The sequence below is a fragment of the Clinocottus analis genome, unplaced genomic scaffold, assembly GCF_023055335.1.
Source record: "Clinocottus analis isolate CAN_PGR_092001 unplaced genomic scaffold, fCliAna1.0.p SCAF_16, whole genome shotgun sequence".
NCBI lineage: Eukaryota > Metazoa > Chordata > Actinopteri > Perciformes > Cottidae > Clinocottus > Clinocottus analis.
In genome coordinates this window covers 15,902,412-15,928,019 of record NW_027175887.1, presented here as the reverse complement: position 1 = coordinate 15,928,019, position 25,608 = coordinate 15,902,412, and the positions used below count along the sequence as shown (strand labels likewise).

At 45.4% G+C, this 25,608-nt stretch overlaps 1 protein-coding gene across 2 annotated transcripts in view; it reads left to right on the top strand.

Annotated features, from left to right (window-relative positions):
• The window catches only part of LOC137786892 (protein kinase C beta type-like), an 81,556-nt gene that overhangs the window by 41,130 nt on the left and 14,818 nt on the right, over nt 1–25,608 (top strand). For both annotated transcript variants that reach the window (XM_068579028.1, XM_068579027.1), the window contains exons 6-16: nt 420–576; nt 1,020–1,154; nt 3,143–3,239; nt 8,245–8,388; nt 14,635–14,808; nt 15,916–16,007; nt 17,441–17,503; nt 18,352–18,490; nt 18,636–18,716; nt 19,223–19,330; nt 24,334–24,474. In XM_068579028.1, the coding sequence (XP_068435129.1) occupies nt 420–576; nt 1,020–1,154; nt 3,143–3,239; nt 8,245–8,388; nt 14,635–14,808; nt 15,916–16,007; nt 17,441–17,503; nt 18,352–18,490; nt 18,636–18,716; nt 19,223–19,330; nt 24,334–24,474 (1,331 nt within the window). The remainder of the gene's footprint in view (nt 1–419; nt 577–1,019; nt 1,155–3,142; nt 3,240–8,244; nt 8,389–14,634; nt 14,809–15,915; nt 16,008–17,440; nt 17,504–18,351; nt 18,491–18,635; nt 18,717–19,222; nt 19,331–24,333; nt 24,475–25,608) is intronic.

The following is a 25,608-nucleotide window of genomic DNA, read 5'->3' as shown; positions in this document are numbered from 1 at the left end:
AAATTCACTCTTCAAACGATTTTTAGATTTGAGCGCTTGGCTGTACACATGTTACATTACAGTTAACATGTGTACTGTACATGTGAAATGTGTCAAAATCTATAATATAACTGTATATGTGAAGGTAGCTTTTGGTTTGTTTGACTCAAGGTTGCACATTTCATCACTATGAATGCAACAAATACCGTAATAATAATGATAAGTGAAGGTTTAACAGGAAAATATGAAGATTTCATATTGTGTCTGTTTTTAAATTGACTTTTTTTTTAATGAGAACTGTATTTAATGTACATTTTGCTCATTAAAAATCTGAGTTTCAAGTGTCAAATGTCTGTGGCTGAATCCTACATGAAGTCTCTCTTTATCCGAATGTCCTTCCTCTCCTTCTTTCTTCTCTTCATCCCTCTCTTCCTCTCCAGTCAAGGAGGGCAGGAATCTGGTTCCCATGGACCCCAACGGGCTGTCGGACCCCTACGTGAAGCTCAAGCTGATCCCGGACCCGCGCAGCGAGAGCAAACAGAAGACCAAGACCATAAAGTGCTGCCTGAACCCCACCTGGGACGAGACCTTCAAATTGTGAGGCTCCATGTGTTCATTCACCTCTCTGTTTGTCTGTGCTCTTCCTCTCTCGTCTTTCATTTATTCATTTTCTCCGTCTCGTCTCTGTTTTTAAGAGCAGCGCATTACGCTTCCTCTCTTCCCCGAGTATGTGTTACCGCTGGCGCTCAGATGAAAACATCTGGCTCCTCAGATTCATGTAAAAAAAATAAAAGAAACTTGCTTTTGGGGTCGTTTCATGCAGTCGGCTCCAATTACATACTTAATCAGCTCCATCGCAGTTTGCATGGAGGGGCGACCGAGATTTGCATTTTCAGGCATCTGGGTGCAGATGTTAGTTTTTGAGAGGCTTTTTTCATCTCCAAGAAAGATGATAGAAGGAAAAAACTCATTATATATGAACAACAAAAGCCCACAGGTGTCCTCCAGCTTGTCCATGGTCTTTGCTTTTGTGTCCCCAGCCACCTGAAGGAGTACGATAAGGACCGCCGCCTGTCGGTGGAGGTGTGGGACTGGGACCTGACCAGCCGCAACGACTTCATGGGGTCGCTGTCCTTCGGCATCTCGGAGCTCCAGAAGCTGGGAGTGGACGGATGGTGAGATGAAAGAGAGAGAGAGAGAGAGAGAGAGAGAGAGAGAGAGAGGGAGAGGGAGACGTGAGGCGAGGAAACAACACAGGTAGAGGAGGAGGGAGAGTCAAGGTGACCTTGTTCATTACTGCACCGTTGGAGAAATACTTTAGTTGGAGCTCTTCTTTCTTTTTTTTTTTATCCTGGTGGTTCTCCGTGCCAAAGCGTCTCCACCCTGCCGTCTCTTTATCTCCGCTTCTTTATCTCCCCGGCTCTCTCTCTCTCTCCCTCTGTAGCTCAGCCTTTATATATCTCTCTATCTTCCCCTCTTCCTCTCTTTTTTTTCCGCTGACGCTGCCCTGTCGAGGTTTTTTTTATTTTTTTTATTTTTTTTAATGAGATGCCGGCGTTTGAGGTGGACTGGTGGAGGTGGAGAGATGCCATTTTAGAAATATAAAAAAAAAAAAGATTTTTAAGAGCAAAGAGTGAGTTTTCCACAACTCAGAGGGACACGAGCACGACGGCTGAAGCTAAACTTCTGTGTGTTATTCGGCCCTTTGTGGGAGGAGTTGGTGACATCATCCTGCCTCCCGCTCGCCGCCCTTTTCCGTTGTAGTTTGCGCCGTCAGCTGCGAACTCAGAAATGCTCCCAACCGTTAAAAACTGTGGAAAATGTTGTCTCCAGACCTCCTTTCCTCCTGTGTTTGAGTCGTCGTAGGATCCCTAAATTAATGCCAATACTTGTGTTTATTGTCTGTATTTGTTTAGCAAAGTCTTGGGAAAAAAATGTGCAAAAAAAAAAAATCACCTTTAAAAAGATATGTTGATAATAACTATGAACATCCAGCATGATATGAGCCAGATTCCCCCGAAAATGCCTCCTGGAGCGTCAATAAAACACCTTTTTGGAAAGATTAGGACCTAAAGAATCAGAATCTGCAACAAAAATCACAATAAAACAAAGTCTTGTCCTGTTAGGAAGAAGTTTCAGTCAAGAAACTGTGTCGTTCAGTTAAAAAATGGAAAATATTACGTATTTTATGCCAAAAGATTGTCTGAACCAATGTTCACAGTAATCTTCAAAGCGGTTGTAATCATTACTTACATGAACTATTTATTACTCTTTAGCGCGTCCAGGTTGTAGGAGCTTGGAGCTGTATTCATATTCGTTACTCTCAGGTGTCCACGTGGGCCTCAGGTGAGCCAGAAGACTGAAAACCTTTTTGTTTTTATTGATTAACACTTCACCAAAAGAGGAAACATCAACCATGAACGAGGTTTTGGAATATCAGCCGTAACCCTTCTTTCAAAAGCTCTGAAGCCAGGAAAAGTCTTTTGTAATAATGCAACTGATCACCGTGATGCAAAGAGGACGATGCAGCTGGATGCAGATCTCCAAGAGTCACCAAAAGACAGAATTGGTGCTTTCAACTGAGAGAAAAATTCACATTTGCACAAGAAGATACAAAATGTGCAAACGGAAACACTTAAAAGTCAAAATGTCTGACTGACTCAGGGGGTTAAAGGCTGGTTGTTCATCTATTTCAAACTATATCAACTAAAAAAAAGAAGAAAAGAGGAACGTTGCCGATTAAAAATGCTGAAAAATAACAGTGAGATAGTTGAGCTTTTCCTCTTGAACACCAGACACAACGTTTCTGTGAACAGTCATCAGCACAGTGTGGAGAAAAAAGAAGACAAACCATAGATTTTGTGAAACGATAAGCTTCTGCGGTGCGTTTTGGGCGCCGGCTCTGTGCCGGATCACCATGAAGGAGAGAGAATTACTGAATAATCAGCTGATTATTCTTTAGGACTTTAAATCGGTGCGCTAACAGTAAGCCGCTGCGGCTAATGGAAGCAGTTAAACGCTTAAATTGTATAAACTAATTGGGAATTGATTTGACTGGAAATATTCTCTCTCTCTCTCTCTCTCTCTCTCTCTCTCCCTCTCTCTCTCTCTCTCTCTCTCTCTCTCTCTCTCTCTCTCTCTCTCTCTCTCTCTCTCTCTCCAGGTTCAAGCTGCTCTCCCAGGAAGAAGGCGAGTACTTCAACGTTCCCGTTGCTCCGGAGGGGGAGGAGGGCAACGAGGAGCTCCGGCAGAAATTTGAGGTGTGTGTGTGTGTGTTTGTGTGCATCTTTAGTCTTTTTGTGGTTTTATGTGGACACATTTGCGAATGTCTGCCGGCATGTGTTTCAATGTGTCGCCATGTTACGCTTGTGAGTGTGTGTGTGTGTGTGTGTGTGTGCACACTATGTGAATAAGTGTGTGTGTGTGAGTGTGTGAGGGCCTCTCGGGGAGAGCTGTTAGCGGTTGGCAGGCACACTTGTCGTACCATCCGGTCTGGCACACTGCAGGTGTGTGTGTGTGTGTGTGTGTGTGTGTGTGTGTGTGTGTGTGTGTGTGTGTGTGTGACCGACCAGTAGGCCCACTCATTAACACATTTGGCAGTGGAGAGGATAACCCCTCTCTGTGAGTTTCCTCTCTTTCTTTCCCTCTCTCTCTTCTCTTTCTCTCTCTTTCGTTCCCTCTCTCTCTTCTCTTTCTCTCTCTTTCTTTCCCTCTCTCTCTCCTCTTTCTCTCTCTTTCTTTCATTCTCTCTCTTTTCCTCTCCTTCCTCGTTCTGTCTCGCTGGCACGAAGCTACAAAACATCCGAGTCACTCTGAAGCGTGTTGATCACAGAGTTACCACGACTGCGCTTTTCTCTTCCCCGCCCGTTAGCTTAGCTTAGCATAAAGACTGGAAACGGGGGGAAACGGCTAGCCTGGCTCCGAAAAAAAAAAAAAAGGAATCCGGCCCAGCGGCGCCTGATTAAAATGTTAGAAATCTCGTTTGTCTCCCTGCGGTCGGTTGGTTTGCTTTCCAAACCGCGGCGTCGGTCCGAGGCGTCTCGCTGCGTCGGCTCGGTCAGTGACCGGGGGAAATTGGCCCGAGTCAGTTTTAAGTGAAGCGAGCGGGTCGGACGTGACGGCGGCCTGAGGCTCTCGAACCGCCGGGGAAACACTTACCTGGAAGGTTTTGAGCTCCAGAGGCCGACTGACTGAGGATGGAACCATTTCCTCAAGGCTTTAGTTTAGGTTTTAGGGAGGTATTGTGGCCTTCCATCCATCCTTCCTCTCTTCCTCCCCCCTTGCCTTCCTCTCCTTCACTTATCCGCTCTGTCCTCTGTCACCTTCAGTGCCCCCCCCCCCCCCTTCTTCCCCTGTGTGTTTGTCTCTCTTCATCCGTCCCTCTCTCCCTCCATCTACTCAAGGTCGTGGTCCTCAGACGTTCACTGAGACGCATTCTCAGGGGGCCAGCTATCACACACACACACACACACACACACACACACACACACACACACACACACACGCAGAAGCATGTCGGCATCCTCGAGGGTGAAGCTCTCAGGGTGAAGGCCGACACAAAGAAAAGACACGGAGAGAGATTTCACTTTGGCAACGCGACCATTCAGAATCACACAGAAACACACACGAGACAGTCACAGTGATAAATAATGCATGTCACACACACACACACACACACACACACACACACACACTGAGACAAACTCGCAGCATTCAAAGAAGTTAAGGAGCAGAGAGCTAAATATGTGATGAGGTTTTCCTCGTTTGAAGAGACACTTCTTTTCCTCGCTTCATTTTAATGAAACTTTATTGGCGTGAAGTTTTGATCAAAAGACGCGCTGACTGTCTCTAGCTCCTCCCCCTCTCACTTCTTTATTTGTGCCATTGTTTGTCTGCTTCCTCCTCTGGTTCTCTGTTATTTCTCTCTCTCTCTCTCTCTCTCTCTCTCTCTCTCTCTCTCTCTCTCTCTCTCTCTCTCTCTCTCTTACACACACATGCAGCGAGCTAAATCAAAGCAGAGTAAAAGGGTTAAATGGGGGCAGCATGAAGGTGTGTTGTGGTGTTGAGAGACACACACACACACACACACACACACACACACACACACATGGAAAGGCAGTGGGAGATTTTCTTATGAATTAGCTTTTATTTCCATAGTTTGGAACAAATGAAATTAAGATCATGGAGGTGGTGATGTTGCACCGACGTCTACATGAGAAGAAGAAGAAGAGGGAGGAGAAGAAGAGGAAGAAGGAGAAGAAGAAGAAGAAGAAGAAGAAGAAGGAGCACGAGAAGAAGAAGAAGAAGAAGAAGAAGGAGCACGAGAAGAAGAAGAAGAAGAAGAAGCACAAGAAGAAGGAGAAGAAGAAGAAGAGCGAGAAGGAGAAGAAGAAGAGGGAGGAGAAGAAGAAGAAGGAGCACAAGAAGAAGAAAAAGAAGAAGCACAAGAAGAAGCACAAGAAGAAGGAGAAGAAGAAGGAGAAGAAGGAGCACGAGAAGAAGAAGAAGACGATGATGTGATTGTGCAGTGAAGAAAACAAATCATTTATGGGGAGAAACCCGGATGAAGTCCTCAGGAATAGTTTTCACTCGTGGATCCGTCGCCGCTCTGGCGTCTCAGCGGGCGTCGCTGCACAAGAGGAACCGACATGAAACCAGAAAAGACCCCGAAAACTCACCCGTTCACCGTCGTTTCAGAACGTTGTAGAGAGCAGCATCATCCTCTGATGAAGGCCCCGAGAGTGTCGCCTGCAGCACGCTCTGCTGCTCCTGTGTGTGTGTGTGTGTGTGTGTGTGTGTGTGTGTGTGTGTGTGTGTGTGTGTGTGTGTGTGTGTGTGTGTGTCTGTCAGAACAGATGGAGACAGATAGAGCCTTTTATCCATTGATGAGTCGGGAACCGTATGGGTTGCAACACACACACACACACACACACACACACACACACACACACACACACACACACAACTAACAGTGCGGGGAGCAGCAGAGGACTTGGACGCTTCACTCTGACAATTTTTCCCAGACGAGGCGGCGGAGGCATTACTGAAGGAGTGCAGAGGAGCCTCAGAGCGGATCAGAGCTCTGAGATAAGAAAGGACGTGAGATGAAGTCGCGCTGCACCTCCACGCACACAGGCACCTTCTTAATGTCTTAAGACTGTTTTTAAATTAAAGCATGGCTTCACAAAGTGGAGAATAGGATTATAATTAGATTAGATTGTGAGATTATAACAGTAGAGGCCGGAGCGAGAGAGAGAGAGAGAGGTGGAAGCGAGCGAGGCGGAGAGACGGTGACGGACATGAATAAATGGAGAGTCAGAGACATCGGGCCACATTCATAAAGATGAAGGAGAAATAATTCATAGAGAACAGAGAGAAAGAGAAAATGGGACTAGAACTTTGTGAGCGGGTTGAAGGACGGAGGCGAGGGAAGCGGTGACGCTCGTGATTGAGCGGCGGACTCACGGAGGAGAAGCCATTTTGTTCTGGGAGGAGCGAAGCGTGTCGGCGCCGAACGAACCAAAACCAACGAAAAGGATGAAATACAACTTTTCCCCGTTTAACATATTCATCACTTCCACTTCTGACAAAGCTTCTCTGCTCCGGCGTCTCTGAACGTTGTCGTGTTTTTTTTATTTGACCGTCACTGTTTTTTCTTCATTGGCTGACGTACAGAGACCTCGTGACTTTGTCTCCTCCGTCCTTTATTCAGTCAAACACACGAGACGTTAACGAGGATCTCTTTACTGCCTCGTGTTCTTGGACGACCTTGATCCAGAGGGGAAATCTTTGTTATTTTTAAAAGCATCTGTCAAACATCTTTCGATGCGATCGGCATATTTAGCGAATGGTTTCCAGAAGCGATCGGATGAGAAAGGATGTCGTTCTTTATTTTATTATTAATTAATATTTATCCTTCAAGGCCTTTTCCTCACATCTTCCATGAGGCAAACGTCTGAAAACTGTTTTAATGATGACACAACGACCCCTGTAGTGGCTGTTTATTATCTTTTATTCATTGGACAAACACAAATCAAAGATAATAAACACAAATCAAAGATAATAAACAAAAATCAAAGATAATAAACGGGGATCAAAGATAATAAACACGAATTTAAAGATAATAAACACAAATCAAAGATAATAAACACGAATTTAAAGATAATAAACACGAATCAAAGATAATAAACATGAATCAAAGATAATAAACACAAATCAAAGATAATAAACACAAATCAAAGATAATAAACACAAATTAAAGATAATAAACACAAATTAAAGATAATAAACACAAATCAAAGATAATAAACACAAATCAAAGATAATAAACACAAATCAAAGATAATAAACACGAATCAAAGATAAAAAACACAAATCAAAGATAATAAACACAAATCAAAGATAATAAACACAAATTAAAGATAATAAACACGAATCAAAGATAATAAACACGAATCAAAGATAATAAACACAAATCAAAGATAATAAACACAAATTAAAGATAATAAACACAAATCAAAGATAAAAAACATGAATCAAAGATAATAAACACAAATCAAAGATAATAAACACAAATCAAAGATAATAAACACGGGTCAAAAGGCCTCTGACGCACCGTGGGGATGTAGATTACGCAGCCAAAAGAACAAAACAGCAAAGAAAAAAAACTTGGTAAACAAATCATAGGCCTACCCAGGTGCATGCTGGTCCTGTACTCACCTTGTCCTGTATTTAAACCCCAGCAGCCAACATTATTACCAATTAATAAACCAATAAACAATCTAGAGACGAACAAACCTGAAGAATACAGAATAAGAAAACTACAAATAATGAAACTAAACCAAAAACTAACAAAATAAAAAACTATCCTGAATGCATAAAACCTCAATAAGCAACAACTCGAATAATTAAACAACACAACTTGTGAGTAAAATAACTTGTTAGACAACAAATAGCTTCTACAACCTTTTTTTATTAACAGCGTATCGTGTTTAAAATGTTTTATTGGATGTTTAAATGTTACAAATCGCCCCTCAGTGGCTGGTTCCAACGTTTAAAGACCCGACAGCCACCAGCGTGTGTGTGTGTGTGTGTGTGTGTGTGTGTGTGTGTGTGTGTGTGTGTGTGTGTGTGTGTAGATGCTTGTGTGTAGATGCTTGTGTGTTAACCAACCACTCACACGCGGCCTGTATGAGTCCTGAATGTCGGTGTTTGTCGTCTGACGCCGTCCTCCTCTTCTTCCTCCTCCTCCTCCTCTTCGTCCAGAGAGCTAAGATCGGGCCGGGCAAGAACGCAGAAGGCAAAGCGGCCAACGCCGCGTCCCGGTTCGACTCCAACGGCAACCAGGACCGCATGAAGCTGGCCGACTTCAACTTCCTGATGGTGCTCGGCAAAGGCAGCTTCGGCAAGGTGAGGCCCAGAAACACACACACACACACACACAAGTGAGGAGGACGACATCCTGCAGTCGATGGGCTCGATGTCCACATGTTGCGTTGCCCTTTTAAGGGCGCTTCCTGTTAGCCGTCGTTGCGCAATGCAAAAGACTCGATGACAAAAACAAGTATTTTCGGTGCTTTTGACTACGAACGCGGCCGCGAGCGCCTGTGTGTGTTTCTGTTTGACGGAGCGTCAGAGCTCTCTATCCACACACGGAGTGAAGAAGAAGAAGGGGAAAATGGAGGGAAAGAGAGGTTGGAGGAAGGGTGGAGGAGGGGGGGATTAGAGGAGATGGAGCGCACAGGTAGACAGAGATGGATGAAGGGAAGAGAGACGAGGAGGATGACAAGTGGAGGGCGAGATGAAAGGAGGGAGAGAGAGAGAGAGAGATGTGAGAGCATGGCGGCAAGGTTGACATGAATGAATTGAGAAAGAGGTAAAAACGTCAGACTGAATGAAGAGAGAGAGGGAGGAGGAGGAGGAGGAGGAGGGGAGGAAGAAGACTGACGTGAATGAATGAAAATCAAGGCAAGAAACGGAAAGAATGGGAAGATGTGCGAGAGAGAAAATTGGGGGAGCGAGGGGTGGAGCGAGGGAGAGAGAGAGAGAGAGAGAGAGAGAGAGAGAGAGAGACCATTGTCTGTGTACCAGACCTGTGCGCCGGATGCCTGTTTCCATGGTAACAGGCGTTTAAAGCAACAGCGCAGTGTGTGTCAGCGAGCAGCGAGCGAGCGAGTCGAGGTCGATCATTACTGGAATACCCGACGCGCACACACACACACACACACACACACACACGAGAGTACACTAAAAACGTCCTCACACATGTGTACGTGGAGTGCGGCGTTGGAGCACACACACACACACACACACACACACATATAATCCTTATTTAGGCCCATTCTATATACACACACCAGCGCAATGGTTGTGGGTATTTAGAGACACACAGTACACACATGGTGCATGAACCAGAAGTACACACACACGTGCACAAACAGGCTCCATGTGACGTGTGTGTCATTTTAATGGTTCCTGTGTGTGTGTGTGTGTGTGGGAGGCTGGTACCGTCAGAGCTGCTCTTTCTGCCTCAGTGTCTGAGGACATCTGCATCACAATACTGCTGCAAACGCTTCTCTGTGCACATGCTAGCAGTGTGGCGCTACCACACACACAGGATCACATGGGCGTCACTGTGGTGTCACGTCTCTACACACACACACACACACACACACACACGCAGAAACAAGCTCCATTTATTGGGAGGTTTTGTATCCTGTGTCGTGTGAAATGAAGCCGGGTTTTGGCTCCGTGAGCGTCGCTGCTTAAATAATTTAATTCAAATCGTCGGGATGTTTTTTTTAATATCGTCTTTTTTGTACGTTTCAGCGATGAGGAAGAGCTCCGACCTCGTTGCTTTGAACCTTTTGAACCTCCGCCGGAAGTGGTTCAAAGCTTGTCTTCGTGTAGAAACATGAGCAGATTTATCGTGTCACACAGCATGAAGGTCTCTTTTTTTGTATTATTTCGGCACAAATTGTAGGTCCTGTGATAAAAATAAATACAATAATTCAAAATAAAATTCAAGCACAGTCTGCTCGATGTGATGCAGGCCGCACCGTAACATAGCGGGGTGGGATTTGCTGCATTGAATATTTAATTTTACTTTAGAATATAATCTTTCTGGCGCTTTAATCCACATGACACCTTGTGACTTGATGCCTCTCCTCCCGACACTCTCACCTGTGGTCCTCTGCTTCTCGCTCGTGCAGGATGAAACGCCATCGGGGCCAAATTGCGAAAAACCCACAAATGAAACGCCAAAGGCCGGATTTCATTTAGGAACGCCAAAAACGTTTAAATGCATTTGTTAAGTTGAGCACACTGGCGTCCAGAAGAAGCCCCTCATCGTCTGCGTGGGGGGCCAGACAGACTGCTGCATGTTACATGACAGTTCAGTGGCGGAGCTCCACCGTCATGCAACAGAGCGCGGCGGCGTGCAGTGACGCGCGGCGGCGGCGGCGTGTGGGTTCATTTGTTCTCCACGGGGTAAAGTCACTCCGCAAGGTCGGCACAGAAAACACCGTGGCATCGTTTACGACATTTGACAGTTGCTATCCCGAGGACTGCTGCTCTGTCAAACGACCCTGAACAAGTTTTCTTGGAAAAAAAAGGGGGCGTCGACAATAGTGACAAAAGCCCCAAAACTGGGATCAGAGGAGTCGTTTTTTTTTTCTTTTTAACGGACGACACCGAGGCCGACGCGACCTTGAACGAGACGGCGAGCGCGTGACGTGGAACTCGGATGCCGAACGCATCAGGAAACCACGTGGAAGTGTAACAACTTGAGCTCGTCACCGTGAGCACCTTGTAATTACGGCTCAGAAAACAACAACACCGATAAAGCTCCCGTCGCGGCTTTGTGTGTTGTGCATCTTTTTTGATTTTTCTGATGAAACCCCGTGGTTTTTTATGTCGTCCTCCCTCCTCTCGTGTTCGTCCTTCGTCCTTGTGCCGCTGTAGAACGAGCTCGGGGCCAGATGGTGTCCTTCCTCTCCGGTTTTCAACTTTATACCGTTTTGTATTTGCATAGTCACACTGCCGCCATATGGGACCAGCCCACGCATTCACAAAAACACACACATACACACACGGCTTAGATCCAACTTCTATAGATATCTGAACTTTAATGTTGAAGATTGTGATGCACATTAACATTTATCACACACAGTGGCCACTTTATTAGGTACACCTTGCTAGTGTTACACGGTTTTAACCCCTTTTTGTCTTCAGAGCTGCTTTAATTCTTTGTGGTATTGATCCAACAACGTGTTGGGAACATTCCTCAGAGATTTTGCTCCATATTGACATGATTGCATCACACAATGGGTGCAGCGCTGCACATCCATGATGCAAATCTCCCGTTGCACCACATCCCTGAAGGTGCTCTGTTGCACTTCAGAGGGTACTTGAGATACAAAAAATATATATTTTAAATTAGCACCATACACAATTCCTTTAAAAAAAATGTTTTTTCATAAATATTCAATAAAAAACAAGTTAAATACCCTTTCTTGCCCCCTCTAATGCATTGCCGCTATGTGATTGGCTGATTAGCGATTTCTGTTAACGAGTACAGGTGTGCCTAATAAAGTGGCCACAGAGTGCATATACTGCGTGTCTTTGTCCATCAGCGCCTCACTCCCTTGTACTGAACCCAATAACCCCTTCACATTATCATACCTGAATATGGATGTGGCATAAAGCTGCTAAGTTTCAGATCTCAACGGGGGAAATGAAAATGATGAGGTGGATGTATAAGGTCACTCTTATTGCTCTGAACTCGGGAATAATAATGAGTGTGATATGTTCCCCGTTCACATCGCCGCGCTGACATTCAATAGACGTCTCTTCTATCTTGCGTCCCCTGAGGGAACGGCACATTAAACACATTAATAAATCAATCACATTCAGCTTAACTTTTTAAGCATTTGAGCAGTTGCAAAATTCACGAGGGTCAACCTGTGTTTCAATGCAAAACGTTTTCTTTCTTTTTTTCTTTCTATGAAATACGATTTGGATGAAAGATCCTTTTTTGTCGGGGGTCCCAAAACTCAATTAGCCTCGTGGGATCTACAAACACCAGCGTGCTCGTGGTGTAACGTGAAGTTTCCACATTGTTCTTGACTGTTCTCCGGCTTGTTTCAAGATAAAATGTTAATGCACTTTTATTAGTTTGAGAGGAAGAGGAAGGCCATGAAGTCAGTCGACTGGTTTCAGCTAAATGTAAACTCATTTTATACACTTCCCTGCTTCACAAGTCGTCCTTTTTCGAAGCCTGTAACTTGATTTGAGTTAACTGTCAATAACAGTCGAGACTTGATGAGCTTAAACATTGTGAGCTTCAAATGAACATTTTCACTGTTTTGCATCTGTTTTCATTTCGTTATTCTTTGCACCTAGCATGTTCCCTAGCTAGTAGCTTTTTTCTTGTATTGTGTGCTGTCACTTCTTGAAAGAGTTAGTGACAAAACCAATTTTAAAAAGAAATAGTTCAACATTTTGGGAAGAAACACCACTTTCGTATCTGTCAGTTTACGATAAGATGACGGCTCCACATGAAGACTAAACCAGCACCTCTAAAGGTCACTAGCCAGCTCTTTATGTCTCGTCGTTATGCTAAGCTAACATGAACACGTCCAGGCTGCGGCCTTTATATTGATCGGACTGATCTGAATAAATACATTTCCTCAAGCCTTTAAAGTTTGTAGTTGTACGTATTTCAACGATTACACTCGCTCATATAGTTCCATCGTACAGATTTCCATCCAGGGAGTTGATCAATGATGACCTACGAGCTGAGACTTGACCTACATTTCACCCGCTATTTGCAGCAGCTGCGGGGGTTCGTAGGGAAAGAGGGGAAGAGAGAGAGCGAGGAAGTAAGGGAAGTAGGAAAGACGGCGAGGAACAACGGGGAAGAAATGGCGATGAAAGAGGGGCGAGGTAAACGAGAACTGAGGGAGGAAGACGAGACAGAAAGGTTTACTTCTCTGTTTGAGAAACTGTAAGCAGCGTGAGTCTGACCTTGGCTACAAGACGTGTAAACTGCAGGTGTACACACACACACACACACATCCATATACACACACGCATCTCTGTGAGGCATCTCACAGTGGTTGCATTCTTGGTATCTGTCTGGCCGACCTGCAGACAGACCATGAAATGACCTTTTTCATGTAAAAATGCATATTTTCCAACTTGTTACTCTCTGAATATCAAATTTAGCATCTCTTGCTGGCGCTAGCTTGTTGGCGTTAGCTTGCTGGCGCTAGCTTGTTGGCGTTAGCTTGCTGGCGCTAGCTTGCTGGCGTTAGCTTGCTGGCGCTAGCTTGGTGGCGTTAGCTTGGTGGCGTTAGCTTGCTGGCGTTAGCTTGCTGGCGCTAGCTTGCTGGCGTTAGCTTGCTGGCGCTAGCAGACGCACAATCTGACACTCTAAAGTTATATTCACTGTGTGTGTGTGTGTGTGTGTGTGTGTGTGTGTGTGTGTAGGGGTGTGTGTAGGGGTGTGTGTAGGGGTGTGTGTAGGGGTGTGTGTGTGTGTGTGTCCTTCACTTCCTCCTTCAATCTCTTCCACCGTCGGTTTAATCCTGCATGCGCCCCCTGCAGAGAGTGACCCAAAGAAAAAAAAACAAGCATGACATCATCCCCTCTTCTTACTTCTTTCTTTTCTACTTTTTCTTCTCCCGGATGTTCGTGAAGGACACAGAGGAGCTGAACAGGCCCAAAATAATCCGCTTCCCCGCCTGATAAACATTTTCAATCGACAACCAAAGATGTCAGTCCAGAATCGCACAATTTAACGACTGAATCGTTTCTCATTATCTTAACGCGACTCTGCTTCTACCTCACTGGAGAGGAAGACGAGGAGCATGTGGACGAATCCAAAAGCTCAGGCCTGTCGTGTGTGTTTGTGTGTGTTTGTGTATACGAGTCGTAAACACCGTTTGCAAAGCTATAATTGGGCAGTCTTTGTTGCGTGAGGGGGTAACAGCGAACGCTTCATTTCTCAACCGGATGAAATGATGCAAAATAAAGTCAAATATCCTGTCAGATAAAAAAAACTCTGTGAGATCTGTACGTGTAAAGATTGTTTTTTTTAAATAAGTGATGATGCAAGTTGATGACATGTTTGCTTTTTTCTTCTCCGTGCCTCAATTCACCTCACAATTTGACCGATTTTTTTTATTATTTTTTTTATCAAACGTTTCTACAGAGCGACATGCGGTCGCTCTGTTATCGAGCCTTTTCTCACCTCCTCTCCCCTCTGTCCAACCTTACTTTCCTTTTTTTCTTCCCTCCTCAGCTGACATCCTGAAAGATGATGAATCAGTTTTCTCTCTCCTTCAGTCCCGTCCTCACTCTTTTTATTCCCACTTTGACCGTCTAACCCAAAACAGCTTCTCTTTATCCCTCCACTCCTTTATCCCTGCCCTTTACAGTACCTCCTCTATCTCTCCCCTCTTTCTCTCCCTCCCTTCCCTCCCATGCACCTCTTCTTTCTTCCAAGGTGATGTTGCTATAAAGGCCTGACGGGTAGCCGTGTGCCACAAGGATTTTTTAATATTGATGACTTTATTCTTCCTTGTGTTTCCTACCCATCCTCTCTGCCCCCCCCCCTTCCTCCCCTCCTTTCTTTCCTCTCCTCCCCTCCAGGTGATGCTGGCGGAGCGTAAAACGACAGAGGAGCTGTACGCCATAAAGATCCTGAAGAAGGACGTCGTGATCCAGGACGATGACGTGGAGTGCACCATGGTGGAGAAGAGGGTGCTCGCGTTGGCGGGAAAGCCGCCGTTCCTCACACAGCTGCACTCCACTTTCCAGAGCATGGTACGTGAACAGGTGGACAGGTATATATTCCTCTTTCTTGCCGAGAGGAAGCCGATATCATGACTTTTATCTGAATGAGGCACCAAATGGGTAGTTTATCTTAGCATAAAGACGGCTAACGGCTAGCCTTTCTCCACGAGAAGGTAACGAAGTCTACCTACTTCCATCTCTGACGCTCGCTAACTGGCACGTAAACATCCCGTTTGTTTAATCCGTACAAAAACACACACACACGCACACATCCACACACACACACACACGCGGGTAAAAACAACATTCTGTGAGGGTTATCTGCTGCACTTAACAGTTTTTTTGCAGCGGCTTTGGGCTCTCTATGAACTTCTGTTTAATGGGAAAATGTTTGCTTGGTTGGTTGCGCACACACACACACACACACACACACACACACACACACACACACACACACACACACACACACACACACACACACAGTGACTGTCAATTTTACATTCTGCCCCCACACCTTCACATCGCGTCGTATCTGGACAAATAGGGTTGACCTGGCCGACACACGCACACACGCAATTACAACATGCGTGCATACACACACCCATACTGCATGTGCTGTGTAGTGCGTGCGCACACAAACACACACATAAATACATTTTTAACCACACATAAACTGTAGGCAAACACACACAAGGAGCCCATACTGCACAAACCACTGTTCATACAGCAGCAAGTACACACAACACACACACACACACACACACACACACACACACACACACACACACACACACATGGCCACAAATGCACAAATCCCTCACGTTCTGGACCATATTGGCAATTTCTGCAGATAATGGAGGAGAATTAGCTCTTAAGTTGATGTCGCTGTGTTCCCGACAACCCCGTCGCCTCTTCCTCTCTTCACCTTCCTCTTCCTCCATCTTCTGACCCTCTATTTTCACTGCCAATGTCATTTTCTCTCTTCCCGTACTTCACCTTTAATCTCTTGTTATTTGACCCATCACTCTCCATCTGCCTCTGAGCGATCCCCTTCTCTCATGCCGTATCTTACTTTTTCCCATTTCCCTGAAACGTGTACGTTTTGACCTCTCTCTCCCTCCCTCTCTCTCTCCGTAGGACCGCTTGTATTTTGTCATGGAGTACATAAACGGAGGAGATCTCATGTATCAGATTCAGCAAGTCGGCAAGTTCAAAGAGCCCCATGCTGTGTGAGTACAGACACACACACACGCACAAAGATACATCCTCATGCCATCGTAACACAAAATCTTAATCCCGCGCTTATGAGGTGTTTGGCAGTTTTGGCAGTGCGCTTTTCTTAAATCATATTGAATAAGCCATCAGCGGTTTGATGGATGAGCGACCCCCGCGGGGCCTCCCGGGCTGAAATATGTTGTTCGCCCTCGATGCACGTCGCCGCTCCGGAGGACTTCGAAAAAAGAAATGAAAAGTAATCCGGCGTTTGTGGTAGAATACCTCCTGAAAAACGCTGAATATAATTAAGGTGGCTGGCGAGATCGCCGGTGTCAAGTCAAACCTGCAGGCTGACGTATTTGACAAGCGGGCTGTCCGAGGAGGAGGAGGAGGAGGAGGAGGAGGGAGTTCGCCCTTCATCTGCTTTATCGGGAATTAGAGCTTCTTCTTCATCCCTCTGGCAGAAGGTTTATCCGGCTGCAGGGCGAGTCGAGCGCAGCGACGAGACTCTTTTATCTCGTTCGTTTCACCCGTTGAAAACTCTGGAACCAACGTTGTCTCCAGACGTCCTTTTCTCCTGTGTTTGAGTCGTCGTAGGATCCCCAAATTAATTTGAATACTTGTGTTTAGTGTATGTATTTGTTCAGGAAAGTCTTGGGAAAAAAAATTATATCTGCAAAAAATACACTTTTAAAAGATATTTTGATCATCCAGCATCATATGAGCCAGATTCCCCTAAAAAAGCCTCCTGGAGCGTCAATAAGACACCTTTTTGGAAAGATTAGGACCTAAAGAATCAGAATCTGCAACAAAAATCACAATAAAACAAAGTCTTGGCCTGTTAGGAAGGAGTTTCAGTCAAAAAACTGTCGTTCGCTTCAAAAATGAAAAAAATTGCGTATTTTATGCCAAAAGATTGTCTGAATGGGGCATGCTGGGACTTAAAATGAACGCGGGAGGATTTTTGCACCGTTTCCAAAAGGTTAATTTGTTCATTAGACAACAGTCGGGGTCTCCTGCCCCGTGGGCGATGAGTAGGATGATGATGAACTTGTCGTCTGGGCGACTTGTCTTTTTCATCCTGTCGTATTTTAACTTTAACTCTGAACGGGGTCCCTCACGATTCTCCCCACGAAACGCCTCCCCGGCGTCGTTTAGCTGCACTTTAACAAACGGACACTGATTGCGCTCGCGGCCCACGCAGCACACGGCCGCCCTGCGCGGTCCGAGTGTCCGGACTCCTTCCTGTTGATCTTATCAGCTGCTCTCTCGGCCTCCGAGAGACAGCGCTGACCTTTCTGATGCAGACACGGTCACGCACGCACACAATTTATCCATCTGCTTTCCCCCCGTGTCCTTTCCCTCAGAACCAAAAACAGTAATTAGAAAGAGTCTGTGTGTGTGTGTGTGTGTGTGTGTGTGTGTGTGTGTGTGTGTGTGTGTGTAGATTCTACGCAGCGGAGATCGCCATTGGTCTGTTCTACCTGCATCTAAAGGGCATCATCTACAGGTAACCTCCACCACACAACATATACTTGTGTGTCTCCGGCGTGTGCAGATTAACACATTTATTGTGAAAGATTTTTTTTTTTCGGTTTATGAAAGAATGTAGCACCTTGTAGATGGTATTAAAGTTTGAAAAACAGGCTCTTTCATGACAAATTTGTGCGATAATCACCGGAAATACAGCAGTTTTGTGTGAAATGTTTGACGCACTGGTTTTATTTCAGCACAATCTGAGCAAAGAGATTCAAAATAACGATAATAAACGAACATATTTGTAAGTATTTGCTTTAACGTCAGCACCTGAAGGGAAGCAGTTGAACACTGGAGGCTAAACAAAATAAAAGTAAGGTGTTGTTTTTGTCCTTTAAACACAATAAACTGCAATAATTCGCAACGTAATTCTTTTACAGAACTTTTTTCTTTCTCAGTGAATGAAAGCATCACATGCAACGAACATATTCAGCATTCATAGTGTGCGACAACAAACTTTATTTCCCACTTTCAACCTCGACAAATGCAGCCGATCGAACCCTTCCTTTCTTACCTTTCAAAATAAAAGCCCGGAACATATCTAACATGTCTCACTGAGCATAAAACGCTGAAAGATCTCAGTATCTTTAGTATCTTTTCAGTAGTTTACCTCATGACAGTCGAGTGCTGCAACCAATATTAATATCTTTGATTTAAAAGGCAAGAATTTAACATTTTCCAGGTCGTTTATTCCAACGCGACTGTAGCTCCCAGATTAAACGCTGAAACACTGAAATGAACAAGGAAAGCTGCAGAGGACGAAGAAAAAGATGGAGGGGAAAAAAAGCGAGATGGTGACGTTGCGTTTTCTTTCTCCTGCAGAGACCTGAAGCTGGACAACGTGATGCTGGACTGCGAGGGACACATCAAGATCGCAGATTTCGGCATGTGTAAAGAAAACATGATCGACGGCATCACCACCAAGACCTTCTGTGGAACACCGGACTACATAGCTCCTGAGGTGTGTGTGTGTGTGTGTGTGTGTGTGTGTGTGAGGCGATGAAGGACAGCTCGTTCAAAGCCTTCACACACTTTGAAGTATTCCAGCTTGTATTTAACGCACGTTGTTCTCACACACGGCCCTTCCCTTGTCTCTTATAATCCAGATTATAGCCTACCAACCGTACGGGAAATCTGTGGACTGGTGGGCCTTCGGAGTGTTGCTGTATGAGATGCTGGCTGGACAGGTCAGTGTGTGTGTGTGTGTGTGTGTGTGTAGAGTAAGGTTGATTACTAAAATAAAGCGATCTTTGGAGACGGCGTGAATATGTGAAGTCCTTTCATCAAACAGCATTTGTATTCATGACCGGGACGACAAGAAAAAAAACAAACACTCGTGATCGTAGCCTTTAAAAATTTGACGCGGTGTAATGAAAGGTTAGCTATTAAATTATACCCCTTGATGAGTTTTTCTCTCGCGGCATTAATAATTGTTAGAGCAGATGTGACATTTTCCGATCCTGGATATCTCATTTGGAGTGCAGATTGCGTGAATGTGTGAGCGTTGAAAGACCCCGCGGTGTTCTGATTCTGAGGAGTTCAGACCAAAAAAAAAGAAAAAGAAGCTTTTAATGATTCAATTAAAATGTCCTCTGTTTGTCCTGCCTGCCCTCTCTCCTCGTCCCCCTCTCCTTCCCCTCTTCCCTCCTTTCTTCTCCTTCTTCTCTTCCTCCTTCCTCGTCTTCCTCTCCAGCCTCCATTTGACGGTGAAGATGAGGACGAGTTGTTTCAGTCCATTATGGAGCATCACGTCTCCTACCCCAAGTCAATGTCCAAGGAGGCCGTCGCTATCTGTAAAGGGGTGAGTGTGCACACGCGCGCACACACACACACACACACACTCACACACACACTCTGTACAACACAAGTCCTTGTCGGTCTCGCAAGCTCAACCTTGTTCCCTCCTCACAAAATCTCTCTTCTCAAAACTCGTTCTCTCACACACACACACACACACACACACACACACACACACACACACACACACACACACACACACACACACACAATCACACACAGAGGGTATTACATTTGTTTAAGGGAAGGAAAGAAGGAGAGAGAAGAGTAAGAGAGGGACATCACAATTATCTGCATAATTAAAACCATTGTGAGGAACATTTATTTGGAGTGAAACAACATTGTCCGCTCTTGCTATCTGTCCTCCTTCCATCTCTCTCTCTCTCTCTCTCTCTCTGTCTCTCTCTCTCTCTCTCTGTCTCTCTCTCTCTCTTTCTCTCTCTCTCTCTCTCTCTCTCACTGTGTCCTGACGCTCTAGTTTCCTGTCCTTCTCTCTCTGCGGTGTTCATTGTTAAGCCGCTGTTTTGCTTTTTTCATTGTACATCCTCTCTATCTCTCACACACACACACACAATGAACACACACACATATATATATATATATTACTTCGTCCTAATAGCTTTAGTTTGTGCTTAGTTGACTGTGGAAACTTCTCTTCAGAAATAAGCATCCAGCACCAAATGATGGTGTGTGTGTGTGTGTGTGTGTGTGTGTGTGTGTGTGTGTGTGTGTGTGTGTGTGTGTGTGTGTGTGTGTGTGTGTGTGTGTGTGTGTGTGTGTGTGTGTGTGCGCGCGTCATGTATGCTCAAACACAAAAGGTTTGAGAAATGTTGACATCAATTAGTCAAGTTGTAACTTTTGTTCATCAACTTTAAATGTTTTTATTTACAAGGGGGAATAAACAAACAAACCTCTCCTAATTGTTTCTGAAGCTCCATCTTTACACGCGCGTTGTGATAACCTACAAAGACGCACGCACACACGTATTACCATCAACACACTCGAGTTAAGACACACACGTCCGTGTGGCACGACGTCCTTCCACTACATTTAAACGCAAAGGCACATTGATGATAAATATGTTCACTAAGACAGACACACACACACACACACACACACACACACTCACTCACTCACAGGCTGTGTAATGTATTAGTGATGATAACTGGGTTGTAAAGCTACAACAGTGGATCTTCAGTGGAGCATGAAAGCTCGCCTCCGTCCACCCAACAGCTCCCACTGCGCCGCCCAGCATCGCCCGAGTTAACGCCGTGTGCGTGCGTGTGTGTGTGCGTGTGTGTCTACATGTGAATACTACATGAAGCTTTCCTTTTCAAATGCTACAAGACATTTCCATTTTGAAAAAGGAAAAAAAAAAAAAAAGCGATCCAGCAAAGTACATTTTCAGTCTTCTGCCGTGAGGAAGGAAAGACACGTTGTGTCAAACTGAAGCTTAAATAACCTGTTGACAGACTTTCAGCCGGAGTTAGTTTAGTTTAAGTCCTTCAAAAAAAAGAGACAAGTATAAAAAGTAGTAATTTCGCGATGTTTCAGCCGCTGAAATCCAACATAAATGTTACATTTCGGTGTGAAATTGAGGACAGAACGACTGCAAACATCCAGCCGATGATTAGCAATAACCGTTAGCGTGTAGCCAGGTGTATATTGTGCGAGTATTATCGTACTTTCACCAGTTGTGTGTTGAAGGTGCGTGTTTCCTCCAGCATTGAGCTCATGCACCGGATGCAGAGGGCTTGTGGTTTGCGTGTGTGTTAGTGTGTGTAAAGGACATGTGTGGAAAGGGAGTGATCAGAGACACTTCCACTCCCCTGCTTCCACCCTGACCAGCATCCATATTTCATAGCCGGCAATGGGCCACACACACACACACACACACACACACACACACACACACACACACAAACACACACACACACACACACACACACACACACACACACACACACGAAGCTGCTACTGCGGTATATTCTGTAGTGTTAGGCCCATGATGTCTTCAACCACATGATTCTACAGCAAAAAGTAATTGTGCAAGGATGTACTTACACATCGAAAGGCGCACACACACACACACACACACACACACACACACACACACAGTCTTTTCCCTATTGTGTTCTGCGATGCAAGAAGCCAGTTTACATTTAAACCGGCGTCTTCGTCGCTATGAAGTCCGAGCACAAGTGCATGAAAAGGTGAACGCGCGGCGTATCGATCTTTCGGAGGAAAAGGACGCGCGGCGGTTCGCTTGAAGTCCAAAAGGTCTCGACGCCTTCGACGGGTCGAAAGGTCAAAGGTCAGGCGGGCCGAGCCGGCTCGTTTAGCTCCTGATCCTCGCGCCGCGTGCACGCGTCGACCTCGCGTGACCTTCAGATCCGAAGCTGCGGGTGATTTACATGTTCCTGCTGTTTTATTACGGCTTCAAGTATTCAATCAACTCAAAAAGGAGGAAATGCTTTCCCGCAAACAGATGACGTAATCTGTCATCTGTTGCCGAAATGTGACCCTACGGTTTGCGTCTGATCTGCATCAGCGCTCTCACCGTCCTCTGTGCGGGCAGCTTCCTTCGCAGTCGGGAACAAAAAAAACATATTTGAGAGCGAGAGAGCGTTTTCTACGCGCCGGCGCACATTTTGTTATTTTAGAAATGCTGAAATTACCCGTCACTGAGACGGGGACATTGTTTGCTCTGCTGCCGGCCTGCAGGGACGCAAGAAAGAAAATGCCACGATCGCATACAGGCCTTTTCTTTTCTACCAGATGGGGAGCGGAGCGCCGTTTGTATTGAGTGACCGGAGCGAGTAAACCAGCGCCGCTTTCACATATGCCAGTAATTCCTGCGGTCGGTGACCTGTTTCGGTCCGGCTGCCGAATGCGCCTCGCTTGATGCACACGACGGCTGCACAGCCACCAAGACGCTCTTCAGAGGGGGAGGGGCTGCTGCTGTAACTTGGTGATGTCCGCCCCCCAAAAAGGCAACACATTTGTTTTTTTAGACTCTTAAAATGAAAATTTGAAAAGCCTGAGGCCACAGAGAGCAAAAAGAGCTCGGGAGCTAGGTGAGTAGCTAGAAAGATTGGTAGATAAGTGGGTAGCTAGGTAGGTAGGTAGATTGGTAGGTAATTAGATTGGTTGGTAGATAGCTAGCTAGTTAGCTAGCTAGGTAGATATGTAGGAAGGTAGCTAGTTAGGTAGGTAGATTGTTAGGTAATTAGATTGGTAGGTAGATAGATAGCTAGTTAGCTAGCTAGGTAGATATGTAGTTAGATAGATAGATAGGTAGCTAGGTCGGTAGGTAGATTGTTAGGTAGGTAGCTAGTTAGGTAGGTAGATAGCAAGCTAGCTAGTTAGGTAGCTTAGTAGGTAGGTAGGTAGATAAGTAGCTAGTTAGGTAAGTAGATTGGTAAGTAGATAGCTTGGTAGGTAGCTAGCTAGTTAGGTAGATTGGTAGGTAGCTAGGTAGATTGGTCGATTAATAAATTGGTAGATCGATATGTAGGTCGGTCAGTAGGTAGGTATATATTCTTTACTCAACTGTTGACTTCCTGCAAGCCTGTTAATTTAATTGTGTTTGTGTGTGTGTGGGGTTGATTGACCCGTGGAAAATGTTATTTTAGTTCTAATGTGATGAGTTATGACTGCTTCTCCTGAGGGAGTCGCACACCCCACCTACACACACACACACACACACACACACACACACACACACACACACACACACGCGCTGACGTCACCAGCCTGGATTCTTTTCTTCAGGTTTCCTGTGGACAGACTCGGTAATCGGTCTGTAATTATGCCTCTGGAAAGCCTCTGTGGTAAAAAACACCAACAGTTATTCATTTATCTGCAGGCGGCGGTTTGGTGGCTTGTGTTTGATTCTCAGAGAGAGAGAGAGAGAGGACTCAGGTGAGAGATGGTTAAGACGGTTAACAGAAGGGAAAGAAAGGAATCTGAGCTGAAGAAAGAGAAAACAATAGTAATGACGTTTATTTATAAGCGGAGATGAAGGAAAAGAGCGACTCGTGGACAGAAACACTGAGGAAAAGAGACAGGAAGGAATGAGATGAAAGTTTAATGATGCCGGGGGGGAAAGTTGGGCCACAGCAGCAGCAGCACCACCTCCACCTCCTCCAATACCTCCACCTCCACCACACTGTCCTGAAGCTCAGACGCTGTTGAAATGGAGCATTTTGTCTGTTCGCTACATGTTTTTATTCTGTGATATTCCTGCATGTTAATAAATTACACCTGAGTCTGTTCATGTGGCTGCTTGAGGGTTTGAGACGTCTGTATCGACGCAGGTAACTTCCACCTTCCAGGTGAGGAGGTGAAGGAAAGATGGACACAAACAGACTCTGCTATGTTGTTGTTTTCATACGTTGTATTTATTTATTGAAACACGCTGTATCGTGACAGAAGAGCCCAGTTTTGAGGAGAGGAAGAAGCTGTGGAAGGTTAGATGGAGGAAAGGAAAGGAAATGAAGGGAATGAAAGAAAGGGAGGGAGGAAAGGAACGGAAGGAATAAAAGGAAAGAAATTAAAGGAAAGGAAGGGATGTAAAGAAAAGGGAGCAAAGGGAATGAGAGAGGTAAGGGAAGGAAAAGAAAATTAGGAAATGAAGGGAAAGAAAAGAGATAAATGAAAGGTAAGGAAAAGAAAGGGAGGAATGGAAGGAAAGAAAGGGAAGGAAATGGATGAAAGGCAAGTAAGGGCAGCATGGAAATGAAAAAAAGGAAGCGAGGAAAAGAAAATTAGGAAATGAAGCGAAGGAAACTAAATAAATGGACGGTAAGGACAAGAAAGGAATGGAAGTAAAGAAAGAAAGGAATGAAAGGAAAGTAAGGGCAGAATGGAAATGAAAGTGAAGGAAGCAAGGAAAAGAAAAAGAGGAAATGAAGGAAAGGAAAATAAATGAAGGAAAGGAAAGACGGTAAAGGAAATGAGGGGAAGGAGGGACATCCAGTAACAGTTTGCTTTCCGTCCGTCCAGCTGATGACGAAGCATCCGGCCAAGCGGCTCGGCTGCGCTCCGGAGGGCGAGCGAGACATCCGGGAGCACAGCTTCTTCCGCTACATGGACTGGGAGAAGCTGGAGAACAAGGAAGTGCAGCCGCCGTTCAAACCCAGAGCCGTAAGTCTGACCCCGCCGTGACCCCGGATGAGTCCAGGGGCCGCTGAGCCGGCAGAGACCGCGAGTTTAACGGTTAAATTCCTGGTGAAGAAGCTGCTCAGAGGCTTTGAAACCTCTCTCTCTCTTTCTCTCTCCTTTACTCATCTTTTCACTTCCGATGTGATTGTTTCTGTCTCTTCTTCCTCCTCCTCTTCCTCTTCTGTATGGGACGGTGCGCGCAGGTAAGTCTGGGCGGTGTTTGGGTTGAATGTGCGCCAATCAAAATGAATCGGCGGGTGTTGATGAGAGGAGGATGATGATGGAGTGAAAGGTGCGCGGATGAAAGAGGAAGACGCTGGACACGATGAAGACGATGGAACGAGGCGGGAACAACCGTGTTGGTGAAGATCGGGAGAATTTTGTTGGAATGGTTTCGTCCGTCGGCTCTGCATGCACTTTGTTTGTGGTGAGATCAGGTGAGCGAAGAAGCGCCTTGAAACCTGCTTTATCTCTCCTGGCCAGCAGGGGGCGACTCGTCAGTCAGATTGTTCAGAAGTCTTTAGAAGAGGACTTTATTCCCTCAGTAAACATGAGTTTATGTCTCAATCTCTAGTTTCAAGTCTTCTTCAATACAGCATGATGTTCGTTTAGTAAATTATGATCTGTTAGAGTCAGAAAAGCAGGGTTTAGGGCGGGGCTACAAGGTGATTGACAGCTTCGCTGCCCGCTAGCAGAGCTGTACACCGGCTGAACTCGATCGATCCAGAAACCAATGAGTGACGTCATGACACAGTCTGGGGGTCAGATTGAGTTTAGAGCAAACCTCAAGGGAACAAGGGAACAAGGAAACAAGGGAACATACAGTCTCAGCAACAGTGACCTGAAACAACAGCGTGCTTGTGTTGTTTTTTTTGTACTTGCTTCTTCTACAACAAATTTAGTTTTTAGTGAGAATGATGTCATCTCATACACACACACACACCACAACATGCATTCACACTCACACACACGCACACACACACACACCACAACATGCACTCACACATAGCCGGAGGCCGCACTGCTGCTGAAGAGTTTTCTTGAGTTGAGCTTTTTTTTTTATGCAGCTGTCTTGGCCCGCTGGGGTTGTTGGCGTGTGTGTGTGTGTGTGGGTGT